General features: G+C 45.8%; 4 protein-coding genes across 4 annotated transcripts; 1 reads left to right on the forward strand and 3 right to left on the reverse strand.

Moving 5' to 3' along the window:
- On the reverse strand, nucleotides 1-6,535 carry H6S33_012313 (uncharacterized protein; the record flags this gene model as incomplete). The annotated part of the gene is made up of 5 exons (XM_044844117.1): nucleotides 1-707; nucleotides 764-2,166; nucleotides 2,223-5,247; nucleotides 5,298-6,020; nucleotides 6,094-6,535. The coding sequence occupies 5 exons, from the start codon at nucleotides 6,533-6,535 to the stop codon at nucleotides 1-3; spliced, it is 6,300 nt and encodes a 2,099-aa protein (XP_044694962.1).
- A 931-nt stretch (nucleotides 6,536-7,466) lies between these two features.
- H6S33_012314 (uncharacterized protein) lies at nucleotides 7,467-8,450 on the reverse strand (the record flags this gene model as incomplete). Its single annotated transcript, XM_044844118.1, has 1 exon — nucleotides 7,467-8,450. One exon carries the CDS (start codon nucleotides 8,448-8,450, stop codon nucleotides 7,467-7,469), a length of 984 nt encoding a protein of 327 aa, XP_044694963.1.
- Nucleotides 8,451-8,661: 211 nt separating this feature from the next.
- On the reverse strand, nucleotides 8,662-9,081 carry H6S33_012315 (uncharacterized protein; the record flags this gene model as incomplete). The annotated part of the gene is made up of 1 exon (XM_044844119.1): nucleotides 8,662-9,081. The coding sequence occupies one exon, from the start codon at nucleotides 9,079-9,081 to the stop codon at nucleotides 8,662-8,664; it is 420 nt and encodes a 139-aa protein (XP_044694964.1).
- Nucleotides 9,082-11,389: 2,308 nt separating this feature from the next.
- On the forward strand, nucleotides 11,390-12,879 carry H6S33_012316 (uncharacterized protein; the record flags this gene model as incomplete). The annotated part of the gene is made up of 4 exons (XM_044844120.1): nucleotides 11,390-11,828; nucleotides 11,885-12,247; nucleotides 12,310-12,395; nucleotides 12,490-12,879. 4 exons carry the CDS (start codon nucleotides 11,390-11,392, stop codon nucleotides 12,877-12,879), a joined length of 1,278 nt encoding a protein of 425 aa, XP_044694965.1.
- Nucleotides 12,880-26,714: the final 13,835 nt, after the last annotated feature.

Genomic DNA, 26,714 nt, shown 5'->3' on the forward strand with positions numbered 1-26,714 from the left:
TTACTGCTGTCCTGGAATAACTTCAACATACCGGTTTTTGCCTCTGGCCTTCCTACCCACTCCCGGTGTACTCTTTCTACTAACATTTGCTCCTGGTGGTCCTAATAAATCATCCATTGCATCTCCGCCTCTTACACTCATTGATGTCGCCGGCCTACTAGGCGGCCCCGCACCAGGTGGCTTCCCACCGGGCGGCCCGCCTGGTGGCCCTCCCGTTAATGCTCCCCTTGGCGATCCCCCCATTGGCGATCCCCCCATTGGCGGTCCTCCAATTGGTGGTCCTCCTGTTAATGGGGGCGATGAAAGAGATGGCGATGCTTGCCCAGCACTCATCGCAGGACTTTGGGTTCTTCCAAATGGAGCTGGCGGTGCAGACAAGGTGGTGGGCGTAGTTGGTGCAGTAGTAGGAGTAGGTGAAATTGGCGTCATCGCTGGAGTTGGTACTTGTGGAGACAAAGGTGGTGCAGCGGAGCCAGGCCTAGATGGCATACCAGTGCTACCTGGCGTTGATGTTCTTTTTGGAGGTGGTGCGGGTTTCGCAGCAGTAGGGGTCTGCTCCCCAGCCTTTTTGTTGACCCAGCGTTTCAAGTCTGGATCATAGACGAAGGAAGACTCGTCGCCAAGCTTAGCTTTAATTGGGCCCTGCGTATTCTGTTCCTTTTTACCACCAAACCAGCCAGTGAGCCAACCTTTCTTTGCGCTAGAGTCTAGAAACGGGGTCAGTGTCTGAGTCTCTGGTCTTTAATGCGAGCAATTGACTTACCAGCAGCCTGTTTCTTCTCCTCCTCGGCCTTTTTCTTCGCTTCCTCTTGCTTCATCTTCTCTGCTTGTTTCAACAGCTCGTCGTCATCGTCATCATCCATAAAACTTTTCTTCTTTGGCTTCGGTTTATCATGACTCTCATCGTCGTCAGTCTTTACAGGTTCAAATGGAACAAAACCGTCACTCGGAGGCTCGTAACCGCCGCTAGATAAAGGTTCATATCCTCCACCAGATGGCGGATTATATCCGCCACTCGACGGCGGCTCATAACCTCCATAGGAAGGCGTTTCTGGTGCGGCAGGTGAATCATAGCTCGCTGTGGGGGCTGTGGGGGTTTGTCCATCGAACGAGCTCGTGCGGTTATAAGTACTAGAGTTCCCGTAATCAGTTGTTGAATGGGAGGTTTCTTGTGGACTATCGTAGGGATTATTCTGTTGTAGGTTCGGCTGCGAGTATCCGCCCGATCCGTAGGGATTTCCACTAGGCACACTTGGTTCATAAGCCCCGCCATATCCCTCCCCATAACCCCCATACCCGCCTGAATTTCCATTCGACGAGCTAGGCCCATATCCAGTGCCAGGCGAGTCAGTCGACGATTTATACTGATGATTGGACATCGGAGTATAAGAATTGCTTGGGTTATCAAAGGAACCCCTAGATTGGGGAGCATATTTACTTCCGGCGCCACTTGTAGGCGCAGTGGGCTGGTACGGTTGCTGCTGCTGGAATCCATTTGTGGGAGCTGGTGGGCTCGCGCCGTAGTTTGGTGTGGGGTTGTACCCTCCATAAAGATCTGCACTAGATTGAACCCTACTAATTACTGGACTCTCACTTGAGATCCTCCCAAAGGGACCTGCAGTAGGATCAGTCCCGGATGGTTCCGCCCCATTACCATCTCCATCCTTCTCGCCGTTGACAAACGTGTGGAAGTGTTCCCATATAGATGTGGCGACAACCTCAGAGTTCAGCTTCGGAAGCCATTTTCCAGCGCCAGTTGTAGTACTCCCAGGTGTATTATCCTTAGGTGCAATTGATAATCTTGTTTTCATGTCTTCAAACCTGGCTATAAAACCTGCGTTAAAATATGGAGATGGCTTGCCCCAGCCTCTCATGGCAGCCTCGATGGCGTCAACGTATTTCTGCGCCTCGCTCTTGTTCCCATTTTCAGCACGGACCATAGCTCGTTGAAGTTTATATGGTAGTAGGTGGGGGAATGCAGGGTGCGGTGTAGCCGTAAGTGCCAGGGCTAGCTCGTAAACTTCGCTGAGCATAACAGCATCAACATCATTCGGTGTAAAATTTGCCGGATCAACACCTAATAATGAAAAATGAGATACTGGATCGTCATGTCCTCCAAAAATCGCCCCAACGCCTCCCATAGCTCCTTGGCGAGCAAATATGTAGCTATTACCACGAGATTAGTAATAGTTAAAGTAATCCAAATCAAGATGGAACGTTACCAAATATGACCAGCTTCAATTCTACCATAGGAAACGAGTAATCTCCCAAGTGCCAATATCGCCTCTGAATCTCCGGGGCTCCGGTTGTTCAATACCAACCCCAGAGTCTCCCTCCATCGGTCCAACTTATCCTCAACATCATCCGCTCCATTGGGCACACCGCCATACATAGGTACACCTATTCTAGTGCTAGCACTGACAAGTTCATCTACGCTCTCAGCCCAATTTCCAGCAAAAATCTCATATAGCACCGCTAAACTCTCCACCCCTTCGCCGAGAGTCTTGACCTCATGCTTAACAAATTCCTGTACCACTTGTTTCCATAGATCTTTTCCAACTGTACCGGCGATCAGAAGAGCATGTGACCAAAGCCGCTTATCTGCTGCGTGCCAGACAGCGGCTGTTCGATCGCCTTTGAGAAGATTGGTTTTAATACTCCGGACTGCCTCAGGATCGACTCGATCTGCACTTGGACCTTGCGTATTTGCTGAAATATCACCGACCATTGTAAAAGATCCGTATCCAACGTTGGCATCGCTTTCTCCCTCGGCGAGGACTTCGGGCGTGAGAACTACTCTGACAGCTTTCTCTACCTCGGAATTCCCTTCCAGGACACCGTCATACTCGAGTAGCAATCTTACAACTTTCCACAACAAGATTTTTTCTTCCGCGCGTTTCCCTTGCCCCCCCAATTCCGATTCCAAGGCTTCGATTTTACTTGTCATCCATGGCAGCATTTCCTTTTTCTTTCCTTTATTTTTGCTTCCACTCCAGGCAGGCCCCGGAAATTTGCCTTCTATTTCTTTGAGTGGAAGAATATCCTTGATATTTTTGACTTTGACTTCTCCAGGTGAACACTTAATCATCGGTTGCAGTCCATCAGATGAGTATCGTTGGGCACGTCGAGGAAACATCACGGCTACATTTCCGCCGAATCCCCAGCAAAATAACGGAGCACCTTGCCATCGCTTTAGCATGTCGCGTCCAGTCTCATCTGTTGGAGCCATGAAGTTGACTTCCAAGGATTGCGCTCGCTGGTGCAAATTAAGTGAAGAGTGAGAGTGTGTACTGGTGTGTGCGAACGCTGAGCTTGGTCGTTCATATGGCTCTCTGGATCGTTGTGCAGTTTTATGACTCCTCCCAAAAGCCATTCCTGGGGATTGTGTTTGAGCTCTTGGTGGAGGAGAAAATGCATCTACGGGAGAGCCGGCGATATATCTTGGCGATCCCGATGGAGGCGAGAAAGTACTTGAGCGCGAAGCCTGCCCGGGAGTAGGCGTCCCAGGGCCCCTCGGTGGGGCATAACGACTGTTAGGTGCCGTGGGCACAGAGACAGGACCTGTACTATTTTCCGCAGCGTTTGGCGCGTCTTCTACTATTTCCTCTTCTTCTCGTGGTATATCCATTGTAGTCGATAACGAGATAGACCTTGCTGTCCCTGGTCTTGATGAATGCATCACGTGATGGTCGCTCGGGAAGCGTCGTAGCGCGGGGAGTTGCGCATCATCGTGTCCAGGCGGTTGAGGGATGGAGGTCTGTAGAGGAACTGTAACCTGCTGACGAACTGAGGGCTGAAGAGAATGTGCGGCGGATGTGGCCTGTGGAGGTCCTGCAGGTCTGGGGGGGTATTTGGAAAGGGCAGCTGGCGGCGCACTCGGGGAAGCATATGGAACATTCGCACTCGGGCCAGCAACTGGCACTGGTGGAGGTTGATATCCTTGTGCTGCGGGGGCAGATGCTGGAGGTGCAACATACCCACCTGCCGCCCTTGGGGCAGGGGAGTACCTGCTGTTGACAGCATTGGCCGGTTGTGCTTGTACTTGTTGTGGTGATGGCATAGCTGGATGTGCAAATTGCTTTTGAGGACTCTGAGAATAAAAGCCCTGTGTACTACCTGACCTCTGGGGTCCAGTGAGTGGTACAAATCCCTCCGCACTCCTCGGCAGCATCTGAGTTGAAGAATATCCCATTGCTGATGTCGCTCTAGACTTTGGAGGTAGAGGAAGTTCTTCAAAGAATTGTTGCGGTTGAGGCTTTGGCTTCGGTGGTCCGGCAGCAGTGGCCGGGGAGAATGCACTTCCCATGCTAGTACTTCTTGAGGGCGGTGGAAACCCCTCAGGGCCTGAAGCAGCTTGTCCAAAATTAGATCTTTTCCTGATAACCTGGGGGATTACATCCATGGGGAGATCATAAGGGCTTTGATATCCCTCCTTCTTATTAACGAAACTTTGCGCTTTTGGAGGTTCGGGCACTTTTGGAGGCTGTCCAAAAGAGTTATACGGGCTAGAAGCCGAATATCCTTGCGTAGTAGAGGTGGGTACTGGCGGATGTGGTGAGTACGGATTTGGAAGGGCCTGCTGAGATTGCGGCACCTGTGGTTGCCATCCCGCCATTCCATAGACCTTTTGAGCGGGTGGTTGAGGTATCTGGGGAGCATATCTTCCAGCCGTAGTTGAAGGTACAGGACTTGGGGTTTGCGCCAATGCAGGATTTCCTGTTGATAAACTGGAGAAGCCTTGTAGTGACCCATCTGCATGGTGCACTGACGCCATTTCCTTTTCATCATCAGAATCGGGGAGGAAGCCCTCGTCGTCACTGGGCAGGAATCCTTCTTCGTCATCTAAGACATCCCCCGCCAATGCTGCTTTCCACCTAGCTACAAGGTCATCATCCTCATCCTCATCTTGCCCAGCTGGTGGCGGTTGGGAAGTAACTGGTTGAGGGTTTTGCCCAATTTTGCCAAAGAAATCATCTTCGAATTCTTCTGCAGTTGTGGCAAGAGTACTGAATAGCGAATCATTCTTAGGTTCCATATCATCGGCGCTCAGAACTTCACTGTTGACTGTAGCCATGCTTGCTGCTATGCCCGTCGCAGAGTGATAGGGGTGAGTAACGGCACCCACAACCTGTTCAGTTGATTTCCTCTGCAATCCCAGAGCAGGATCTTGTTCGACATCGCTATCTTCTTTAGTCACCTCGAAAATCTCATCCACTTTGACTTCTTCATCAAAAAACTGGGTTCCCCCTGTTTCCTTTCCGAATCATGATCAATCAACGGCATTCCCTCCTCAAAACGAGCTTCTTCATTCTGCACATTTTCAGTGGCCTCTAGAGCGGGGCCGCCAATTCCAGCAGCATCCAGCACTTGTCCCATCATTGCCGCAACGTTATCATTATCATCCATCATTTCACCCCGAGAAATATTATTAAAAAAACCGTCTTCTGCTGATTCCTCGGGCGCACCAAAAAACCCGCCGTGTTCAGCACTAGGTGAATCAAACATACCCCTATCCCCATCACCGGTGGCTACTTCAGAAGCCATCATATTGAATAGTGCCTTCTCGTTTTCATAGTGCGCCGTCGTTGAATTCTCGTCGTGTGGAGGTACCGGTGGAAAAGTAGATGATCTAGATGGCGCCTCCGCTACCAGTTGTTCGAAGGGATCGGGGCCAGTTATATGTGCCTGTAGCTCCGACATGTTGTCAAACTCCCAGTTTATATTCGTTGTGTCATCCGGACCTCCGGGGATTAGCGAAAGTGGTGTCGAATCGGTTTCCATAGCCTTTCCCTCTTCTATAGTGCTCGTTAGTGCCGGGGGATTAGATACTGTCAAAGCTCCCTCAGGCGTTATGGCTGCCGAAGGAGAGGAGCTGTGTTCTGACATCTCTGTCATTGAAAATCCTGCTACCTGAGCTGGGGATTCCAATTGAGGCGAAGATGGAGGATTATTCGCCTGCTTCTGAGTGGCTGTATCTATTTGAGTGGCGGCGACTATAGATGGGTCCAATTGGGCATTTTCTATGAGTGCCGAGTGAAGTAAGTCACGTGCACTTTCAAACAAGAAATTATGGAATTGTTTCAGATGGCGTACCCAGGCGGCCACGGCTATTGGGTAATTTCATCTCTAGCATACCATCGTCCTCATCTCCTTCTCCGACATTGTCGCCTTCATCCTCATCTCCCTCCGGCAAGCTGTTGCTATCATACAATTTTCCGCCCAGTCCAGAGCCATGGGTAACATCTACCTTTGATGCATTCCGAGAAATATTAGGGGTATGATTTGCGGAATGTAATATACTATGTTTCTGGTGTTCATGGCCACAACCAGAGTCAATATCCTCAATGTGACAAGCTTCTGGGGCAAACGAAGCCGTAGAAGAGATTCTCGGTAGCGCCGCAATGTTTCCCTCTTCTACTACTGACCCGGAAACCAGCGAATCCCCCAGAGACGGCGGAGGAAGCAAGCTAGCGGATACAGTAGTATCAGCAGAGACAAGTTGTGATTGAGGTGGTGATTCCGGTGAGTCGGCCATTATGAAATCACCGTCTTTAATATCAAGCCGGGGCCTGATTTGCAGGTGCGGGGAGAAAAGGCCTGCGTGGTTCAGTCAAGGGTTACTGGGGAAGATAATTTAGGGTGCTGGAAGCTGTAGATTGAGAGCACAGATAGAGAGAAGAGGCCAGATCAACGAAAAATTATTTGGCAGAGGAAGTGTGAGACGGGAAAAGAGGGGAATTCACTTCAGACAACAAAGGCTAAGAGATCTAGAGGGGTCCCTTTCTTCCTTGATAACATGAAATGATGTCGTCCAAGTTGGTGAACGAGGTGTTGGTTGGAAGCCGGAAGGTCCAGCAAGCGACTAACACTAAGGCCACGGAGGCGAAGGGGGCTTGTACCGGGTGCATACATGTACTTACCTGTGAGTGGTGGCTGGTGATGATGATGCTGTGGCTTTTCTGTGCCTCGGGTTAGGGTTGTTGTTACACCCGAATCTCACCACATCATCCTTATTGGGAATTCCATTAAATTAACGGCCAGGTAAGCCCTTTCATGCGGTCGCAAGTAATTTGCGCTGAACGCTACGTGACACCTGAGCAGATTATCATCGATCATAGCACATCACTCGACATTTTGTTTCCTATGTAGAATCTGATCGCGTCGACCAAAGCAACGCCATCTTTGAGCTATCCCTAGGTCTTTTTTTGTTTTTGTTTTTGTTTAATTAGCTATCCCTAGGTCCAAAACTACGAAATATGGAATTTATTTCACTAAGTCACAAATGAAGGGCATAATTTTATGCTTAAAAAAAATAGAGAAAAAAAGGAGAAGATTTGAATCACACTGCCCTAAGTCCGCTCTGATCATTTCTGTAGGGTTGGTTCGAGCTAGACCTTGATATCTTAGATAGGTACAAGTCAGCTTCTACCTAGAGAATTTTAAAGCTTGGTTAGGTGCAAACCTTGTCAAAATAAACCCTCCATACGTTTCTCCCACTCTAACAGCAATTTAACAATTCCATTTCGGTTAATCGTCATATTGGTTGCAATTGTTAATGAATATGATTCATTTGTTCTGGCCTGATCGAGTGGTGTTCTACCTCTCGAATCCTTAGAATCAGGGTCGGCTCCGTGTTCAAGGAGATAGGTAACAATAGATTCGTCATACAAGATGTTGCATCCTTCCATTGTTTCTGAGCCATAACGCTCTACGCCGTAGTGAAGAGGTGTTAGGCCATTGTAATTACAAGTCAAGATGTTGGCGCCATGATCCAGAAGAAGCGTAATTGTTGATAGATTCTTCACTCTAGATCTCACAGCACGGATGAGCGGTGTATCGCCAGTATCTGTCTGACTATTGACGTCGACGTCTGCTCCATTTGCTAACAGAATACTGACAGCCTCTGTGCAAGCGGTTGCCGCTGCATAATGGAGGGCTGTCGCCCCTTCACTATCAACTGCTGCGACATCGGCACCGTTCTGCAGAAGAATTTCCAAAAGGCTAGTGCTTCCATCCATGCCTGATGAGATAGCAGCGATGTGTAATGCAGTTTTATCATCACGAGCGCGAGCATTTATATTGGCACCATGGTCCAAGAATTGCCGCACTATTGACTCGCCTCGTTCTGGATATACCGCCTCCAATTCCCCCCACTTAGCAGGCTCCACATGAAACCATGCTCTCTGATCAAAACGATCTAAATACCGACGCTCGAATCGGTCGTATAAATAACTTCGGCGCCCATCATAATAATGCATCACAGCTGAATGAAGTGGTGTGTGCCCCAAAAAATCTACAGTGTTAACATCGGCGCCATGATCGAGAAGCATTGTGACTATTTTATCTCTTCTGCGATACGCTGTATAGTTAAGTGGGGTGTCCTCGTCCTCGTATTGTTTCTGCTCGATATCGGCACCCTTCTCGAGATAGATGCTGTAAAAATTCACCATATTCAATAAACTCCCGAAAAGCAAGGCACAAGATTCAAAAAGTTTATGTGAATTACGTAAAAATCCAATCACGAGAACACTCCGGGTACTGCTTGTCATATGGACCAATATCCCAATGGATAGTAGAATGAAGCGCATTTTCAGGCATTGGGAATCCATTGTCCAGTAAATACCCGAGAAGTTGCTCGTCACGGGTTTCAATCATTCCTGCCTATTTGAGCTCCTCCTGGGTCGGTATGCGCGCACCTTTCTCGACCAAAGTCTTGATAATTCCAAAATGGTGGTACCTCACAGCATAGCAAAGAAGAGATGTCGTGCAGTCGGCGATAGAGTCGAGCCATCTGGGTCGGGCTACTGGAAGATTTATGGGTAAGCCTTCCATATTAATATCGGCGTCAATTTGGTTCTTTAATATGTATTCGACCAATTTGTATTTACTCTGCATTGCTGCTTCAAAGAGCACCGAGTGCCCATTCTTTGGGGATAGGGCAATCTTATGTAGACATGGCCCTAGGAGAAGTGCTAAATGTCGATTGCACCGGAGGAATGAATTAAGACCCGCTGGGTCAAGATATCCTGCAATCTCATAAAGAACCTCGTTGGGGACATCGAGCAGTTCTGTCAGTGGCATTTTTGATCGTGCGTACGTGTGCGTGCGTGCGTGAGCGTTTTTGTCTTATTTTCTAGTAGAGGTTGGAGACTTGAAGGTGAAGTTATACGTTAAGAGCTTCTTTGGGAAGACGTAACAGATCGAAGATATGGGTAGAACATAGGATAAAGTAAATCCCTCTTTCTGGAGGTGCGAATCCCTATTTAAATGGATTTCCAGCCATGCCATCTATGCATGTCGAGTCGTGACGTTAGTGAGTCAGAAATGCTGGGGTACATGCACATGTAATTAAGACTATTCGGGAAATGGAATGTACCTACATGCTAAGCCCTAGGCCTTGTTAATGCCAACTTAGATATAAGTATACCGCCCATATATTAGTCTATGGTTCAATATTGAGATCCCAAATGGGAAATGTTATAGGATCTGTCCTTAAGATACACGTATTTACTTCCATGCATCATGTACGAGCGACTTAAATCACCGGTATTCATTATTTCCTTCAAATCTCGTGAATATATATAATATATACGTATAGATCTAAATCTCTTCAAATGTCGAGAGCATCCACTCCATGAACCCAGTACAACGGCCGGATGATCGGTCTCCTTCGGTGCATATAGTTGTAAAACTGGAGTCGGTACATGTACATATCTCAACTATTTTTAGAATTATGGCTGATCAGAGCTGATTAGTGCAATATATTATCCCTGTATTCTGGCACATACATGTAGTCTCGTGCGGGATTACTGCTATTCTACATGTCTAGGAGTACATGGATCTTGGAGGCTGGGATTTGGTTTTAGGGCTAGAAGTTTTGAGTTCTCCTAATTGGGTAATTGATCAACTCGAGAACCCATAAACTACATGTACTACGTGTACATGATGTAGCTACTCTATGTTGTAGGAACATGTAATTAAGCTACATGTAAGTATAAGTCAGTGTACTTCGAGAGGTAGAATTACATATTGTAGAAACCAGGGTGTAAAAACAGGGTTTAAGTGGCTGACTCGGCCAATAGGACTCTTCCCATACTTCTACAATAATTTTACCACACCCTTTGTAGGCCGTACGATACATACATGTTTGTAAATTTACTGCCAAGATCTATATCGTACCTACATAATATTATATTAGGCAGTTCGATAAAAAGGAGTTAGAACCCCCCCCCCCCCCCCAAACATCCCGATCTAAATCTGGTGCGATGCTCATTGCGCATCAATCCCGGGTTCTATCATCCTGGGAATGTGGGGTTTTTCCTGCCGGGGTACGTAGTGTGTACTTTAAATCTATTGAATAAAAGACCATTAGGCTCTATATGTAGGTACATGTATCTAGCTATATACATACATGTAGCTAACCATCCCATCATGCATTTCAGGCTACAAGTATATAACCCAGTTTCAGGCTGAAGAATTGGTATGTAACTGTTAGGTGTACATATTTCATACCGGCGGAAGGTGGTTAAAGTGGATATCTTTAATCAGATTTACAGCACGCAATTTCCCCGCAATTTTGACATGGAAATCCGTCTATATATGAAGCCTATTTCATCCGCCGCCTCGTCGCGACATGTTCGGTGTAGTACTTAGGCATCATCTTTCTGCGTATATATACGCGCGTTCGAAGTACTGATGCGGACGTTTATCAGGAACAGAGGGTTTTTAATTACTCTTACCACAATTATACTACGTATGTTACAATCTGTCACTCTTACATCTAGACTTGTTTTCTATAGGTGCACGTGCCTGCATACATGTGCTAATACATGGAGAATTACCTACAGGTATCTCACACGCCTTCCGGAACCCTATCATCCCCGGTTTTAATCCAGATCCTACAATCCAGAGAGTCGGAAAAGACTACTTCCTCGCAATTTCAACTTTTGAGTTCTTCCCGGGAGTTCCCATATACCATTCCATTGATTTGTGAAATATCCCCACCCGACAGCTAATTACTCCACCGGAGCAGTAGCTGACTATATATTCCGCGTGTAGAGTCAATTGGAAAATCATTGGTCATGCGTTGAACCGGCCTTCGCAATTGAATCTAAGAGGTACTGCCCCTAGTGGTGGTATCTTCGCACCCACTTTGAGGTATCACGAGCAGACAAGAACGTATTATATGATCACGACACTGTTTGATATTATCAGTCCACCAGATGTACGTTATCGAGGGTTCGCTTTTTTATTTCCCTACTCTCTCGATATCTTGCATTAAGGCCGAGCTTAATATGACTATGCGTGAAGAATGTAACACATACCCCTCGAAGTTTCTACGTCACGACTAAAAACATTTGGGATGAAACATCCTGGAGCGATCCAACTTATGTCGACCAGTAAGCATTTCTTACCCGCGCGCCCTGACCATAATGTATTTCCTAAACACCCAGCACCAACTAACAAACGTCTCAGATGGGGATTTGACCCTGACCTCTTCTTCGATACTGACGGCCGCACCTATCTCACCACTACCCTAGGTTCCCAATTCGCCGACCCCGACTCCGGTTACTTCGCAATCTGGATCTCTGAGATTGATATTAAAACCGGCAACGCGCTTAGCGAAGCCAGGCTCTTCCATGTCAGTGACTTGCCGCTGAATACGCCGAGGCTTGCGGAGGGGAGCCATTTGTTCAAGCAAGAAGGCTGGTATTATTTGCTAACAGCGGAGGCGGGTACCGAGGCGGGTCATAGGGCTATGATTTCCCGCGCAAGAAGCCTGAACGGGCCTTGGGAGGCAAATCCGCAGAATCCAATATTGTACAATGGTATGTGGTCCTTAATCATATTTATAATTCACTGTAAGTTAAACAGGCGTCCTCAGGGCACAATATGTCAAATCCGATTCTAGCCACTGGCCATGCCGATTTCGTTAGCACCCCCACCGGCGATTGGTACGCTGTCTTCCTAGGAACTCGTCCCCAAAATCCTGCCAACAGCACTGGCAAGAATCAGCTAGGCCGGGAGACGTTTATGGCCTCTATGAAGTGGGTAGATGGGTGGCCGGTGATTAATAATGGAAAAGATATCACGTTTGAGATGCCAGGATTGTACGATCTTGAGAGACCGAAGAAGTGGAGAGATGATTTCGGTGGAAAGTTGGGAGATAAGGGTTATTACACTCCGAGAACACCCTATAAAAAGTTTTATAGCCTGGATGAGAGACCGGGATGGCTTAGAATCAAAGGTGAGAAAAGAAAAGTATACAAAAGCGCTTTTAATTGTCAGAGATTGATTTGGTAACTTTAGGGAATCCATATACGCTGAGTGATAGGGAGACTCCGGCTACTCTGATGCGAAAACAGGTAGACTTGGGAACCGTTTGGAGTACTGAGGTACGTTACGAAAAACCTTCACCTACGATGCCAGTATTAATATATATATATACATGTTTATGTGTATGGGCGCAACTTATTAACGAACCTCCAGCTTGACTTTAAGCCTACCAATCCCCGCCATGAGGCAGGCGTCACAATATTTCTTTCTATTCATTACCACAATGAGATAGCCATCACACTCCACCCCGAGACTAAAAAGCGAGTTATTGCAGCAAAGACCCGCACGGGGGTAGATGCATCACTAAATACAACGTACGCAGAGATCCCAGAAACTGGGACAGTGAAGCTATATATCAAGGCAGAACCGTCCAAATACTCACTTGGATATGCCACGGGTAATGGACAGCCAACATATATCGCAGAAGTAGAAAACCAATGGTTACAGGCGTATTTGCCGGGGTGGCAGGTATTCACAGGGTCATTTTTCGGCGTGTATTCGACAGCTGGGTTAGGGTTGCCGATGCTTGTGCCTGCGGTATGATTTTTCCCCTTTAATTGCATAATTAAGTTAGCTAAGCTTAGAGGCATTGTCTTAGGACTTTAATTATGTCGAGACAGAATTGCTCTGAGGATCAGGACTTCGAAAATATAGTTACACCATACTTTTGTGGATGAATCTTAATGGGCTGAAAATCCCTTGCGTGCGTTGATTAATATTAGAACAAAAATTGATTACTAAACCCTCTGAAACCAAATGGGCAAATACACATAAAACCGAGTACCACTCGATCCAAGTGGAGTGATAGTACGTGATGCCGCGAGACATCTGCATGAAACAAGTAGATAAACCGTTTAAGCGCTAAGCGCAAGGATGGCTCTTTTCTTCGGCTCCTCGCAAAAGAGACTTTGATTGGCTAGGAGAAGTGCCGCGTATAACAAGGTGCTGTTTGCTGTTCAAATATAGTGCATACTGCACCAGAGCACGTACCAATCAATGCAATCGACCACCCCTAGCTAGTCTCCTGTAGAAATACACCACTGCTTCTGCTGTCTTGTTTGTTGTCGGTAACCAGCATGCAGCAAGCATCTCGCGTACCTTTCTTTTCTTTTTATCGTCTTCCTCTTGTTCTTCTGCTTTCTTTCCTGAAAAATCTGGACTCCAGTCTTTATGGTGCATGCAGAGACCCGGGAAATAGGCGGGAAAAGAAGGGTGCTCTACCTACGGTACGGGGAGCCGTCTGTATCTGGTATCACCACATCTTTGCATCTCAGCGCCAGGTTTCAAAATTAATCCCCCCCACCCATTCACAATATCATGGTATGTACCGTAGAGTACATGTATGTGCATGTACCCAATGTCCGCTACTCTACTCGTACTCTAGAGTACTCACCTACATATTGTGATATGTGCTCAATCATGCCTAGGTACATCTCTACTTCACTCTACCTAATCATCAACTGGATCCAACCCCGAATGTAGCCAGCACCAGTACCCCGAAGAATTTTCTAGTTCGATCTCATAATGGTTCCGACAGACAGAGAGACAGCAGATAGATTAGCTAGGCCCGTACCGTTCCCTTGAAATGTACCATGGGACAACCAAGGAGCCTACCACGCTGACTGCACCATGCATCTCGGGGCGTTGTTACTCGCAAAAGAACCATGGCACGGAAGCCTAGATTAAGCTACGGTTGATTTTACCGGGTTTACCCAAAACAACCTTACCTTCTTCCCTCCTCGGGAGATAAATCGTACGGGGCCGGGGCCGGGGGCCGATCGTTTACTTCTATCTACCGTTGCGGAGGGAGTGTGTGGTAGAGAGATCTCTAGCCAGTAGGATGCGGAGATGGATGTACCGCTCTATTGACGTTTAGTGGGGAAACGGGTAGATACTGTGCTCAACATAGGTGGGTTAGAATAGACGTGGCCGGTTGACTTGACCGCTGGAACTTACGCTGTTATCGTCTCGACTTCGATCTTGATAACCAGGAAGGAACCATTAGTCCTGCAATCCTAACATTCACGCAATTTCAGTCGAGAAACAAGGCTTTCGGTAAGTTTCAACGGCACTCCACCAGTGGTCTTACCTCACTCACCGACACCACCAATGTAACGTACCTACGGTAAATACACCTTTACGATTACTTGCAGTCTGAATGCGATGCAGGCGCACGGGCCAAAGAGTTATGATCATGAAAAGTCTCTGGTTATCTGAATAAAGATCTAAAAACAAAAGCCCGATGATTCCGTTAATCAAAAGTTAGTTTCGCAGTCGGCCATTTAGTTGATTAATAGTACGAATCCGACGCGATATAAACAATTTTAGCAAGTCCATTAATCAAGGCATTTAAGATAGCATTCTTATTAAGATACGTACGTTTACACATATTTGACCCATGCCTTTAATTACTATTAGGGAATACATGTACGTACAGCTACACCTCGCTATAAGAAACGCCAAGGTGCAGCCAATTTCGTTTCTTATAGCAAAAATACCCCTAATATTTCTTATAGCAAGTAAGATTTTGGTGTAGAGTCGTTAGCGTGTACCCTATGCGCTGTTTTTTACAGCAAGGTCTTTCTTATAGTAAGGTTTCTTATAGCAAGGTATAGCTGTACATATGTACATACATATGCCCTCTTATCCTGTGATGGTAACCGTACGTGTCTTGAAGACCATTTTGTTTGTGGGTTCACATTTGTTTCCAATTTAAACATGTATTTCCAGCAGAGGATGATGATCTAGACGCCTTCACGAGAGTATGGTGCTTTCCTTGATCGCGAGAAGCAGTCGACGAAATCAAGAAACTCAAGACAGCAGAAGCTTTTATTTGATACAGAGAATTACATCTATCCCTTGGACGGATGAAAGTGGTCAAATTCGCGACCTGGACCGTGCACCATTTAGTAAGGGAATTGCCTTGCTTTTTACGGTTTATAACAACAGAGCCAATCAAGAATGAGCAACATTTACCACAGAAAGCTAGTGATAGCTGAAAGAGGTAGGTCGCGAATTTGACCACTTTCATCCGTCCAAGGGATATGCTTTGTTTGGTGATATCCTTCATATATTCTGTCCTCATTTTTGACGTTATCAGTTGTTGCACCATACCCCCGTGAGCACCATACCCCAGTGAAGACGTCTAACCGGTTAAACGAATGGTTGTATTTCCATTATCTAAAATGATTTATAGAAATGGTTCACTGCATTAGTCTTTGGGGGCCGCATTATGGAAAAAGTGAAAGAAAAATTGTTTGGGGGCCGGGTCGATTACGGTGAAGCCAATCAACCAAGGTGCCAAGTACATGATAGTATTGCAATAGGTACTCACCTAAAGTTCTCATAGTGTTGTACATACTGTGAGCGACCGGTAGGACACATATCGGAGCGAGGATCTTCGGTGTGGATTCGACTTGGAGTGGTTGCGAAATCCTTGTCGTGTTACAAAGCTTTGGGTCGAGCTTAAGGCGGACTACGACTGATTGCATGAGCAGAGTAAAGGCGAACCACCTTCAATTGGCCAAATCGGGTACATAACACTAGCAGTTGGCCACCTCGCCAGGGCGAAGTGTGAGCTTGAATGTGATCAAATTTTGGGAAGGGCGGTTGGATGTGGTGAGTCCGGTTTTTACAGTACCGATGCCAGTGCCAGTGAGCTGAAAGTATGTGTAATTTAATGGAGTTTGCTTTCATATAAACTTCCAGAATTATATTGCATAGCTATTGCTACCTAGTGTAGTGGTTTAAATGTCTTACATATGTCGAAGTGCTTGATCTGGACGATCGACAGCTGTTTGACCTGGAAGTAACTCTGCAACGATTTCCGACCATTTAGGATTCGCTGTAAATGTGATGAAAAGTGAAGGTCTTCCGAAGTGTCTTACGATAGCCATTGAATCCTGGTATAATTATTGCATATAACGATCACCACCGCTATAGCTGCTAGGAAGTATTATTCTCCGTCCGGTTTGTTCTGGATTGAAGTCTTCTTGAAGCATAGCATCGGCCAGGCCATTATACAAATCGGATCGTAGTCTTGATTGATTCAAACGTATCCAATTTAGTTTGTTCTGATCACATACAGCCCATGCGTCAACCAAATATTGCTGAAAAAGGTTTTGAGATTGAAATAGTGTTAAAGGCTCGGTTGAATGTGAATGAATATGATAGCTTTGTAATAAGTTAGTAATGATTTCTATGATAATATATTAAACATACCGATAAAATTCACGTTGACCTAAACGCAATACTTTCCGATTATTCAATCGATCTCGAAGTTGTAAACTCCAATGCCAACCGGTATCCCCATTTGGAAAAAGCAATACGTAATGCAATGGCATATACGCAGCATGGTTAGGATTGATGATACTGAACATTTGATTTGGCAATGGATTTCTATGTGCCAATACGATATCACGGAATCCAGCTTCTTCATATTCATCAAAAATTATTACCGCCACCTCGTTACTTGTAGGAAAGTTGTTTCGTCGTTTGTCTGCTCCTGTTTCAACTATCAATTGAAGACGTGGATTAAGTATAATGCGTGCATTCCCATCTTGTGTTGAAGCATTATCCAATCTTTCTTTTGCTGTTTTATAAAATTCAATAAACGGATTTATTGAATTTAACTCCATGGTGAGACGTTGAAGTACCATAATATCTAAAGTTGGATGTGTTGCATGTTGTACTTGTGCTGAATATTCTGGATCGTAGAAATATAGTTGGGCGAAGGAAGGAGTTGCTCCGATTGTCTAACGGGGACTATGGGCGTAGGGACTATGAAGCCAAGGAATACAACCGAGGCGAAGACGTGGACGTAGGAAGTTCGTGGACTATGGACTATGGGGCCGAAGGGTACACCTAAGGCAAGAACGGAGACTGTGGACTATGGACTATGGATGGTTGTACCTGGTCTAGTATACCGGGTAAACCCTATGACGTAGCGCGAACCAAATAGTATTCGTGACTGTAAAGTACAGAGGTTGCATAAAGAGAAAAGAGAAAGAAAGAGAAACAAGAAATCACGAGACAACGCCCCCCTTATATATCCATACCCTATCCCAATGCTGACTCATACCCTCGCGTAACAGAAACAAATAGAACATAATAGAAACCCACTTCACTAAACCCAACCACACTGCATAATCCTTCTCCCTTGTACCCAGACAACTCACATAGCCAATCCGTCTAGCTGCCGTTACAGACCACTCCCCCCTCTACGGCCTACCTCCTGGTAGGCTTAGGCTTCCGTGGATATCGTTCGTGAAATCGTTTGACAATATCAGGCGAGTGTTCGACATCCGACAATGGCTGCCACGAAGCTTCGTCATAACCGGCATACTTAACCAAGTATTCAAATCTTCCTCGACGATCCCTGGAATCCAAAATATTCTCGACTTCCCACTCCTCCTGTCCTTCAACTTCGACCGGTGGTGGTGGTAACTGTTGTTGTCCTGGTAGGGGATCAATGGCTTCCGGCGACAGTAACGAAACATGAAATACAGGGTGGACCTTCATAGAACGAGGAAGTTCTAATTCATAGGCATAGGGATTGACAATTCGTTTAATAACATATGGCCCAATACGCTTCCAATCGAGTTTCTTCGAGGGTCGTTTGGTAAGGACATGGCGGGTGGATAGGAAAACCTTATCTCCCACACGATAGTGAGGAGCGGGAGCCCGACTGGTATTGGCCGACTCTTCTTGAATCCTTTGCGCTCGGAACAACTCATCTCGTAGAAAATCTAATACCTCCTTCATCTCCCGTGCGATACCATTAGCCTGATCCTCTGCTGTCGTCCTACCATGTTCCAAAGGACCGAACGTCATTCTTGGATTTCGTCCTGAATTGGCAAAGAAAGGAGATATCTTTGTTGTTTCTGAAGTGTGATTGTTGGTCGCAAATTCAGCCATTGGTAACCATCGAGTCCAGTCATCTTGTTGATAGGAAACATAACTCCGAAGGTACTGTTCCATCACGGCATTAATCCTTTCCGTCTGCCCATCCGTCTGAGGGTGGAACGCAGTAGAAAACTTTGGTGATATTTCCAGACGGTCGCAAAGAGACCTCCAGAATTCCGCAACGAATTGTGTCCCTCGATCGGATACCATAGTGTCGGGTAACCCATGTAATTTCCAAACATTGTCAATATACAGTCTCGCTACTTCCCTTGAATCCGCCTCCTTTGTTGTTGGTATTAGGTGTCGCATCTTAGTTAACCTATCCACCACGACCAAGATTGCATTGTATCCATCGCTCTCTGGGAGGTCGGTAACAAAATCCATTGACACATCTGTCCATGGTCCATCGGGTATTGGCATAGGTCGAAGTACCCCATAAGGTGCATTGCGTGGTGCCTTGCTCCGGGCACACACACTGCAATTCCTAACGTACTGGTCGACATATTTTCGCATCTGTGGCCAGTAGTACTCTCGATTCAGGAGTTCCAAAGTCTTCGCTCTACCTGGATGGCCTGCCGATGGTTTGTCATGATGTTCCTTTAGGAGTCTTAGCCGAAGGTCGTCGACATCCGGTACATAGAGTGCGCCACGGTAAAGTAGCCGACCGTTATTATCTTCCGTACATTCGGCAAGCGAGATCTTATTCGAGTGACGGACGCCGTTCCGAAGCATCGCGAGTACTTTGTTCGGGAAACTGTCAACTTGGTAAGCATTTAAAAACAACTCTTCTACAGTGGACATTCCTTCAGCGGATTCATTTGAAAAAGAACCCGCGAACAAACTTAGCTTTGCATCTAAATTTTTTCGCTTCAACACCACTTGACTCTGATGGGTCAACCGCTCATCCCCTTCTTTAGGCAGGTCACGCGACCTCCTAGTCAATGCATCTGGTTTCGCCCCTTGTTTTCCTGGTCTAAATTGAATGACGAAATCGAAACGTGAAAGAAATTCCGACCAACGGGCTTGTCGACGGTTTAATAACTTTGTTGACATGAAATATTCAAGGTTCCGATGGTCGCTCAGAACTTCAATTGGGAATTGTGCCCCCTCTAAATGATGTCGCCATTCCTCAAAACATCGTACGATCGCCAGGAGTTCTTTGTCATAGATCTCATAGTTACATTCCGCAGGGGAATGTTTCTTAGAGAAGAAAGCGACTGGATGTAGAATTCCTTCGTTGTCACGTTGGGACAGGATTCCAGCAGAAACATAGTCGGATGCATCGGTTTCTACCACGATTTTCCGATCCGGATCAAAATGCATTAGTATGGGTGCCGTTATGAACATCTTCTTCAATATCTGGAATGCCTCCTCCCTCTCATCCGTCCATTCAAATTTAATATTTTTCTTGGTCAAAGCCGTAAGCGGAGCAACAATCCTTGAATATCCTAAAATAAACCGTCGATAGAAATTCGCAAATCCCAAAAATACTTGAACATCATGAAGGTTCCTTGGTGTAGACCACTCCAAAACATCGACAACTTTCTTCGGATCCATTCGATTCCCATCCGGGGTGAGAATCAAACCAAGATACTTTGTTTCTTGAACCATAAACTCACACTTCTCAGGTTTAAGATGGACATGATTCTCATCAAGTACCTTCAAAACCTTTTGAATGTGTTCCTTGTGTTCCGGTAGAGTTTCGGAATAAATCAGGATATCGTCCAAATACGCCGTTACAAATTGGTCGAGGTAGGGGCGTAGAATATCATTAATCCAATGTTGAAAGGTGGCGGGGGCGTTGGCTAATCCAAACGGCATTACTGTATACTCGAAATGTCCATATCGAGTTCTAAATGCCGTTTTCCATTCGTCTCCCTCCGCTACCCTGATCTGATTGTATCCCCAACGTAGATCCAACTTGGTATAGTACTGTGCCTTCGAAAGTTTAGCCAAAGTTTCCTTTAACAGTGGTAACGGGTACCGATTTTTGACTGTGATCGCATTGAGACCTCGGTAATCCACACATAGCCGGAGAGTCCCATCACTTTTCTTTACGAATAGTATAGGTGCTCCTGCCGGTGATTCACTAGCTCTGATAAATCCCTTTGGTAGATTTTCATCGAGGTATTCCCGTAGCGCTTTTAATTCAATCTGGGACAGGCCGTATATTGGTCCATATGGAGGTCGTTTACCTTCCTCCAATACGATCTCAATATCATGGGACTGTCGATGTGGCGGCAGGACAGAAGCATCATATTCTTGGAACATGTGGAGACGATGGTGGAACTCCTTTGGTACTAGTTGCTTGACGTTGACGGTGGATTTCTCAACTGCTGAAACGACAATAGTATGATGTTCTGGTAGAGGGATCGATATTCCATGGACAGTGACTGCAGTTTCATTGAGTGAACAGTATTTAATACAGTCCCGAGAATCAAAAACAAGTAGATTATCCTTTGGCCGAATGGTGACATCGTGCCGTCGCATCCACGGTATTCCCATCACGATCGGATAATGTCCCAACTTTGTAACGAAACATGAAGCAATTTCTCGGTGGCCATGAATATCTAGTGAAACATCGACAATGTGGGTAATTTCTCCTGACTGGATAGGTCTTCCATCCATAACATCTACCTGGCGAGGTTTCCTAAGAGGGGTCATTGCAAGATTATTGTAACGTACGAAAGATTCATCGATAAAAGCATATCCTGATGCTCCAGTATCAATGAGAGCGTAGGTGGGAATGAAGGAGTCGGAATTCTGAGAGACCGAACAGGTAACAACAAGAGAGTCTTCGGACATCTTATCCTCAGACACAGCAGCAGCAGGGAGAACAGAAACAGATGGCGGGGCTGGCCCCTTTGGTTTGCCATTTTTTACCAAAGGGGCTGACCTTTTAGCGCCGGCTTTGGGGACACATTTTCAATTGGCCTTTCTCGCCAATTACTAATGGTACGGGGATCCTGAGAGCGAGGGGACAGATAGCGAGACTTGGAGACATGGCGAGGTTTAACTGTAGCGGCAGAGACGGAGATACGAGAACGAAGACCGGCAATAGTGGCATTGGCTTGGGCTTCCCAGGCTTTTGCAGCAGAGATGATGTGAAGAATTTCGTCTTCAGCATCGGCGAGGTTCTCGTCGGCAATGGCGAGACTTTCCTGGTGTAGGGCGAGACGATACCGAAGTTCTTCTTCTTCGGCCTTTGATTCTTCGAGCTCGCCCTTGAGAGCAACGATAACTTCATCGCGGCCCTGGATAGTCTCGGTAAAGTCTTCCTGGCATTCGGACAAGGTTTGCAATAGATCGGCAGCCTTTTCGTCAGCTGCTTCGAGTTCCTTGGTGAGATCGATAATGACCTCTTCTTGAGCCGTGTTGATAACGGGTTCGGGGATTTCGGAAGGCTTGGTGAAAGCCTCCAAACATTCAGCAATGAGATTATGGGCCTCGGTAAGTTCATCACCGAAGTCTATATCCGCTGGGAGAGGACCATATATGGTCAAAAATTCTGAAAGACGCTGCAACAACGTATCTTGAGTGATGTCGGACATGGTCGCGACCAGAGCTAAGCGAGGCGGTGTTGTATTGGTTGGCTGTAGAGGATGCAACCTAAGTCTAACGGGGACTATGGGCGTAGGGACTATGAAGCCAAGGAATACAACCGAGGCGAAGACGTGGACGTAGGAAGTTCGTGGACTATGGACTATGGGGCCGAAGGGTACACCTAAGGCAAGAACGGAGACTGTGGACTATGGACTATGGATGGTTGTACCTGGTCTAGTATACCGGGTAAACCCTATGACGTAGCGCGAACCAAATAGTATTCGTGACTGTAAAGTACAGAGGTTGCATAAAGAGAAAAGAGAAAGAAAGAGAAACAAGAAATCACGAGACAACGCCCCCCTTATATATCCATACCCTATCCCAATGCTGACTCATACCCTCGCGTAACAGAAACAAATAGAACATAATAGAAACCCACTTCACTAAACCCAACCACACTGCATAATCCTTCTCCCTTGTACCCAGACAACTCACATAGCCAATCCGTCTAGCTGCCGTTACAGATTGCTGGTATCAATGGTCCCTGAAGATGATATAATTCAACATGAATTTGGAAGCAACTTATACAACCGCCATTTGCGCCAACTCTTGTATCCGTATTGTATTTGACTGAGGTAAACGTAAGTGCTGAATTATATTCCCGTATATGTTTCCGGAAGTTTCTTGGGACAGTTTCTAAAGATTCCAACAGGTACTTCAGATAATCAGAAGGGGGTTTAAGAATTTCAAGTACAACGTCTCCCTTCTTGCAACAATTCTCAAAGATTGGTGTTTGAATTGAGCTCCCGGTGCAGCTTGAACGTTCATTTAGCCAATGCAAAGCTTTGCATGATTGGCAAACAATTGTCATACGCCCAAGTATTAATAGTGACCATTTTGTTCGGGAAGATAGAAATGCCATTGGAGAGGGGGCTACAACTGGTAAAACCAGACGGAGCTGGATTACTGTTAGAAACCATCCGAAAAAATATTCAATAACCAAAATCGTAATACCTCTATATTATTTTCTTCCTCCATTAATCTTGTAGTTCTACGTGCTGTTCTTCGTTCTCTCTCTAGTTGCTATACAATTTGTTAGAGCAAAATATAACTGTCACCCGGAAAGATTCAACACTACATACCAAACATGTACGACATGATTTACGTGGTTCTCCTTGATTATCCTGATCGTAATCTTCAAGAGGTTTCTTCCGTTTGTATTTACGGCATGTTATGGAATTCATTGTTGTTTTTTGTAACGGCAGCTATACGTTTCGGTTATGTGAAGTGTCAGAGTATGTAAAGGAAGGATTGTCCAGTGTGTGTGGGATTTGTTAAAGCGAGTTTCTATTATGTTCTTTCTGTTTCTGTTACGCGAGAAGATGAGTCATTGTGGGTTGAGGTCTGGATATATAAAGGGGTGTTGTCTCGGCTTTCTTCTGCTTTCTTTTCTTTCCTTTCCCCTTTACGCAACCTCTGTATTTATTCTACGAATACTATTCTTTGTTCGCACTACGTCATTGGGCTCCAACCGGTTTATCATACCAGGTAGAGTCACCCCATAGTCCATAGTCAAAGTATATCTTTACGTCTACGTCCACGTCTACGTCACTACCTAGGTTGTATTCCTTGGCACCACAGTCTATCGCCTACAGTCCCTGTGATATTTTTCGTTGATCAGAATTGTTTTAAAAGATGGTGGGATGGGGGGAGGTAGTACCTATTTTAATTGAATAGGCCCGGCTGTTGACTGGGTGTTGACCGGCCTGGATATTGATCCGGATGTTGACCGGCCTGGGTGGGGCGTATTGGTTGCCACACAGAGGTCAGGGTTAGGGTTATGGGCCGGCGTGTCAGCGGGGAACCGCACCAAAGATACATGTACCAAAGTACCCCTTAAAGTGTATTCCAGTAGGTACACTATAGAAGATAGTAGATAGCACATTTATTTATTAAGATATAATTTAATTATTAAGATATAATTTAATACTCCTACATTTTGTTTTGACTGGGCATTGGCCGCTGTTGGTTTTGATTGACTGGGCATTGGCCACTGTTGGTTGACCACGGGCGATTTGGTGGGGCGGATTGGTTGCCACGCAGATATCAGGGTCAGGGTTCAACCGAGCGCGAAACTGCTCTATCGTAGTACATATTAGATTGGGGTGCTTCTTTATAATCTCACGATATTGTGTGTTGTTTCGAATTCCTTATCTCGGCAAAATTAGATAGCACGTTTTATAGCGATAACATGTCAGCTCTCTAGATCTCCTTCGGGATTGATAAACAATTTCTCAACTCACGATATCGAATTTAATATGGCCATCTCTAGGATTGCTCATTTCTTAGGCTATAGGAAATGAAATATTTTTCACCTCGAAAAAATTGGATCACTGGGCAAACCAGACCGCCATGTCTGAACAAATAACTCACCTACCGGCAGCTCCGCGGCCGGTGCAAATTACTGCAGGCCTAGCTAGCTACATATACAGACACAGGTACATAGGAGCTAGAGTGCCTCTCTACTCTAGAAGAAGTTGGAACATTCTTACTTAAGATTGCTTCGTGATCATATCTTCCGGTCATTACCCCCCCAGCCCTCCTGCAGGTAAATACTCTAGACTCTAGGTTCTTACCGATGAGGGCTACAGGGTGCATCGTAGGGTACATACATACAATTATACATACAGACCGAGATGCTGAACGTGTCAAGTGCCCGGGCCAGGTACTATAGTACTCTAGAAGCTACGCGGTATATGTAACTAAAACCCAAAAACCACTACTCTGGGAGTCGTTGACAGTACGAACTAGTACAAAATAACTCCTGCCCCTGCATTAAGCGGGTAAATAGGATAAACCGGCTTTTACGCCGGTCATATCTATGTTTGATGGGAGAAAACTACATTTTGCTATCGGTCAATAATCACGATCTTCGTTAATTAAACTGTTCCAGAAAACGGAAGTTACGGCCAGCAGGGATCATATATTGAACTTGTACAGTTATTTATCTATAAGGGTTTAGGATAGACTTTTAATTCCTCAAGTATATATGTACCTATGTACATATGTGTTACATGGCCTCGGCGCTGAATAGTTCTGAAAAGGTTCGATACCGATACCCTAGTTTTCCGATAGTGTGCTGGCAACTGACGGTTATCGATCGGTCTGGTTCGCTATTAATATAATATTTCCAGAGGCGGCCAGGGGCAGGAGATCCCGAAAGTGAAAAAAACTTGGTGATCATGCAGGGTTATTCTATACACCAATAAGAAGCGGTATAGCCATAGTGAAGATCAATTAAAATATCTTGATATGTGTGCAAATATTGTGTGGAAATGTTTATTATGAACTACATGTAAGTGTACGTGATCCTGCGCATGTAGCTGGTTGCCTAGCCTTTGATTAACCTAAGGCTGGGTAACCCTATTGCGGATCTGATAAGATTAACGTATAACGTACTAACACATGTATGGCTCGAGAATCCAAGTCCCCTATTGTACCTACTAGCGATGCCGAAAATTCTATGGGTCATGTGACTCGCTCTTCTGCTTACTCCGAGAGCTTTGCACCAAATAAGAGTCACATGACCCATAGAATTGTCGGCATCGCTAGTACATACATGTACGTAAGTACAGTTTCCGGTAGAATTATTGCGAAAGTGGGTTCCCCGTGACCCGATAGTCCTATTGGCCCTTAAAAGATTTTTGCTACGAGCACAGACCAACAAAATCCACTCTTTTAGCTCTGACTTTCGCAATAATTCTACCGGAAACTGTACATACACTATAGCTATCTGTAACGGCTACATTAGTCTCGTTCCCAGACTGCTTTGTTGTCGCGCTGCGTACAGACAGCAGAATCAAAGACTACGGCTACATATACAAGTATATACGTATACAGTCGCCATACCGTACCCTCTGGCATGCTCTCTCGAGCACACCGAGGGCCGGGTAGCCATCAAACACAAAAGATCACTCGTTTGCATGCAGGGATAATGGGTTTCACAATCCCAGTTCGGCTGGCTCCTCCTGCATCGCTTGCGTGCGGATGTTTATTTATGGATATCTCACTGGGGGAAAGCACAAGCGACGATCAGGAGCATAGGCCCGGATCAGAAGATCATCTGAAGATGCGGCTTAAAAACTCTGCAGCTCATGTTTTCTGCTGATATATCAGTGGTTCGAGAGGGCTGAGACCGCGTAAAGAAACACGTCAAAAGACACCATGGTCTTGATGACATTGTGGAGATATGGGATACCACTCACTATCTGGAGGCGCCCAGCTAGCTAGTTGGGGGTCCGCTATGCCATCAAGAGAACCAGTCTCCGCCTTACTCAAGGCCCTTTCACTTTAAAGCTTTGAATTCTTGATTTTCAAACTACATATATGTATGATGAGTTCGTGTAGAGTAGATGCGTGCCCTACCACTCTAGAGGATTTGGGAACCACGAGGGTATGTACTATGCATGTCTTTCCTTCCTTCTTTCCTTCCTTCTTTCCATCACATGCAATGTTATCAAGGCATTTGTCAATGCCATCCCTAAAATTTTTTTTTTTTTGCCTTAAACATCACTCCCGAACCTGTGCTGATCCCGCCCATTATAGAGTGCATAGGCGAGTGTGCAGGCAGACTTAATTGAAAGTCGACTGACCGTCCGATTGGCCATAGGGTTAGGGTTGCCTCATTTGCGTTATTCAAGACTACATACTCTACTCGTAATTTCATAGCGTTTGTGAACATAGCTGGGTCTGCATACACCAAAATCTGGAGCCTCATGCAGGATTTTGCGGGTATGCAACCCAGTTGTGTTCACAAACGCTATGAAATTACGAGTACATATATCTAGGATCTGTGGATATCACAAGTTACGATATTGTATTTTGGAAAGTTGAGCCGCGGAGAAGTCACACGAGCCGCGATAAGCTTCAAC

Source organism: Morchella sextelata (genome assembly GCF_020137385.1).
Source record: "Morchella sextelata strain SCLS chromosome Unknown scls_8, whole genome shotgun sequence".
NCBI classification, from domain to species: Eukaryota; Fungi; Ascomycota; class Pezizomycetes; order Pezizales; family Morchellaceae; genus Morchella; species Morchella sextelata.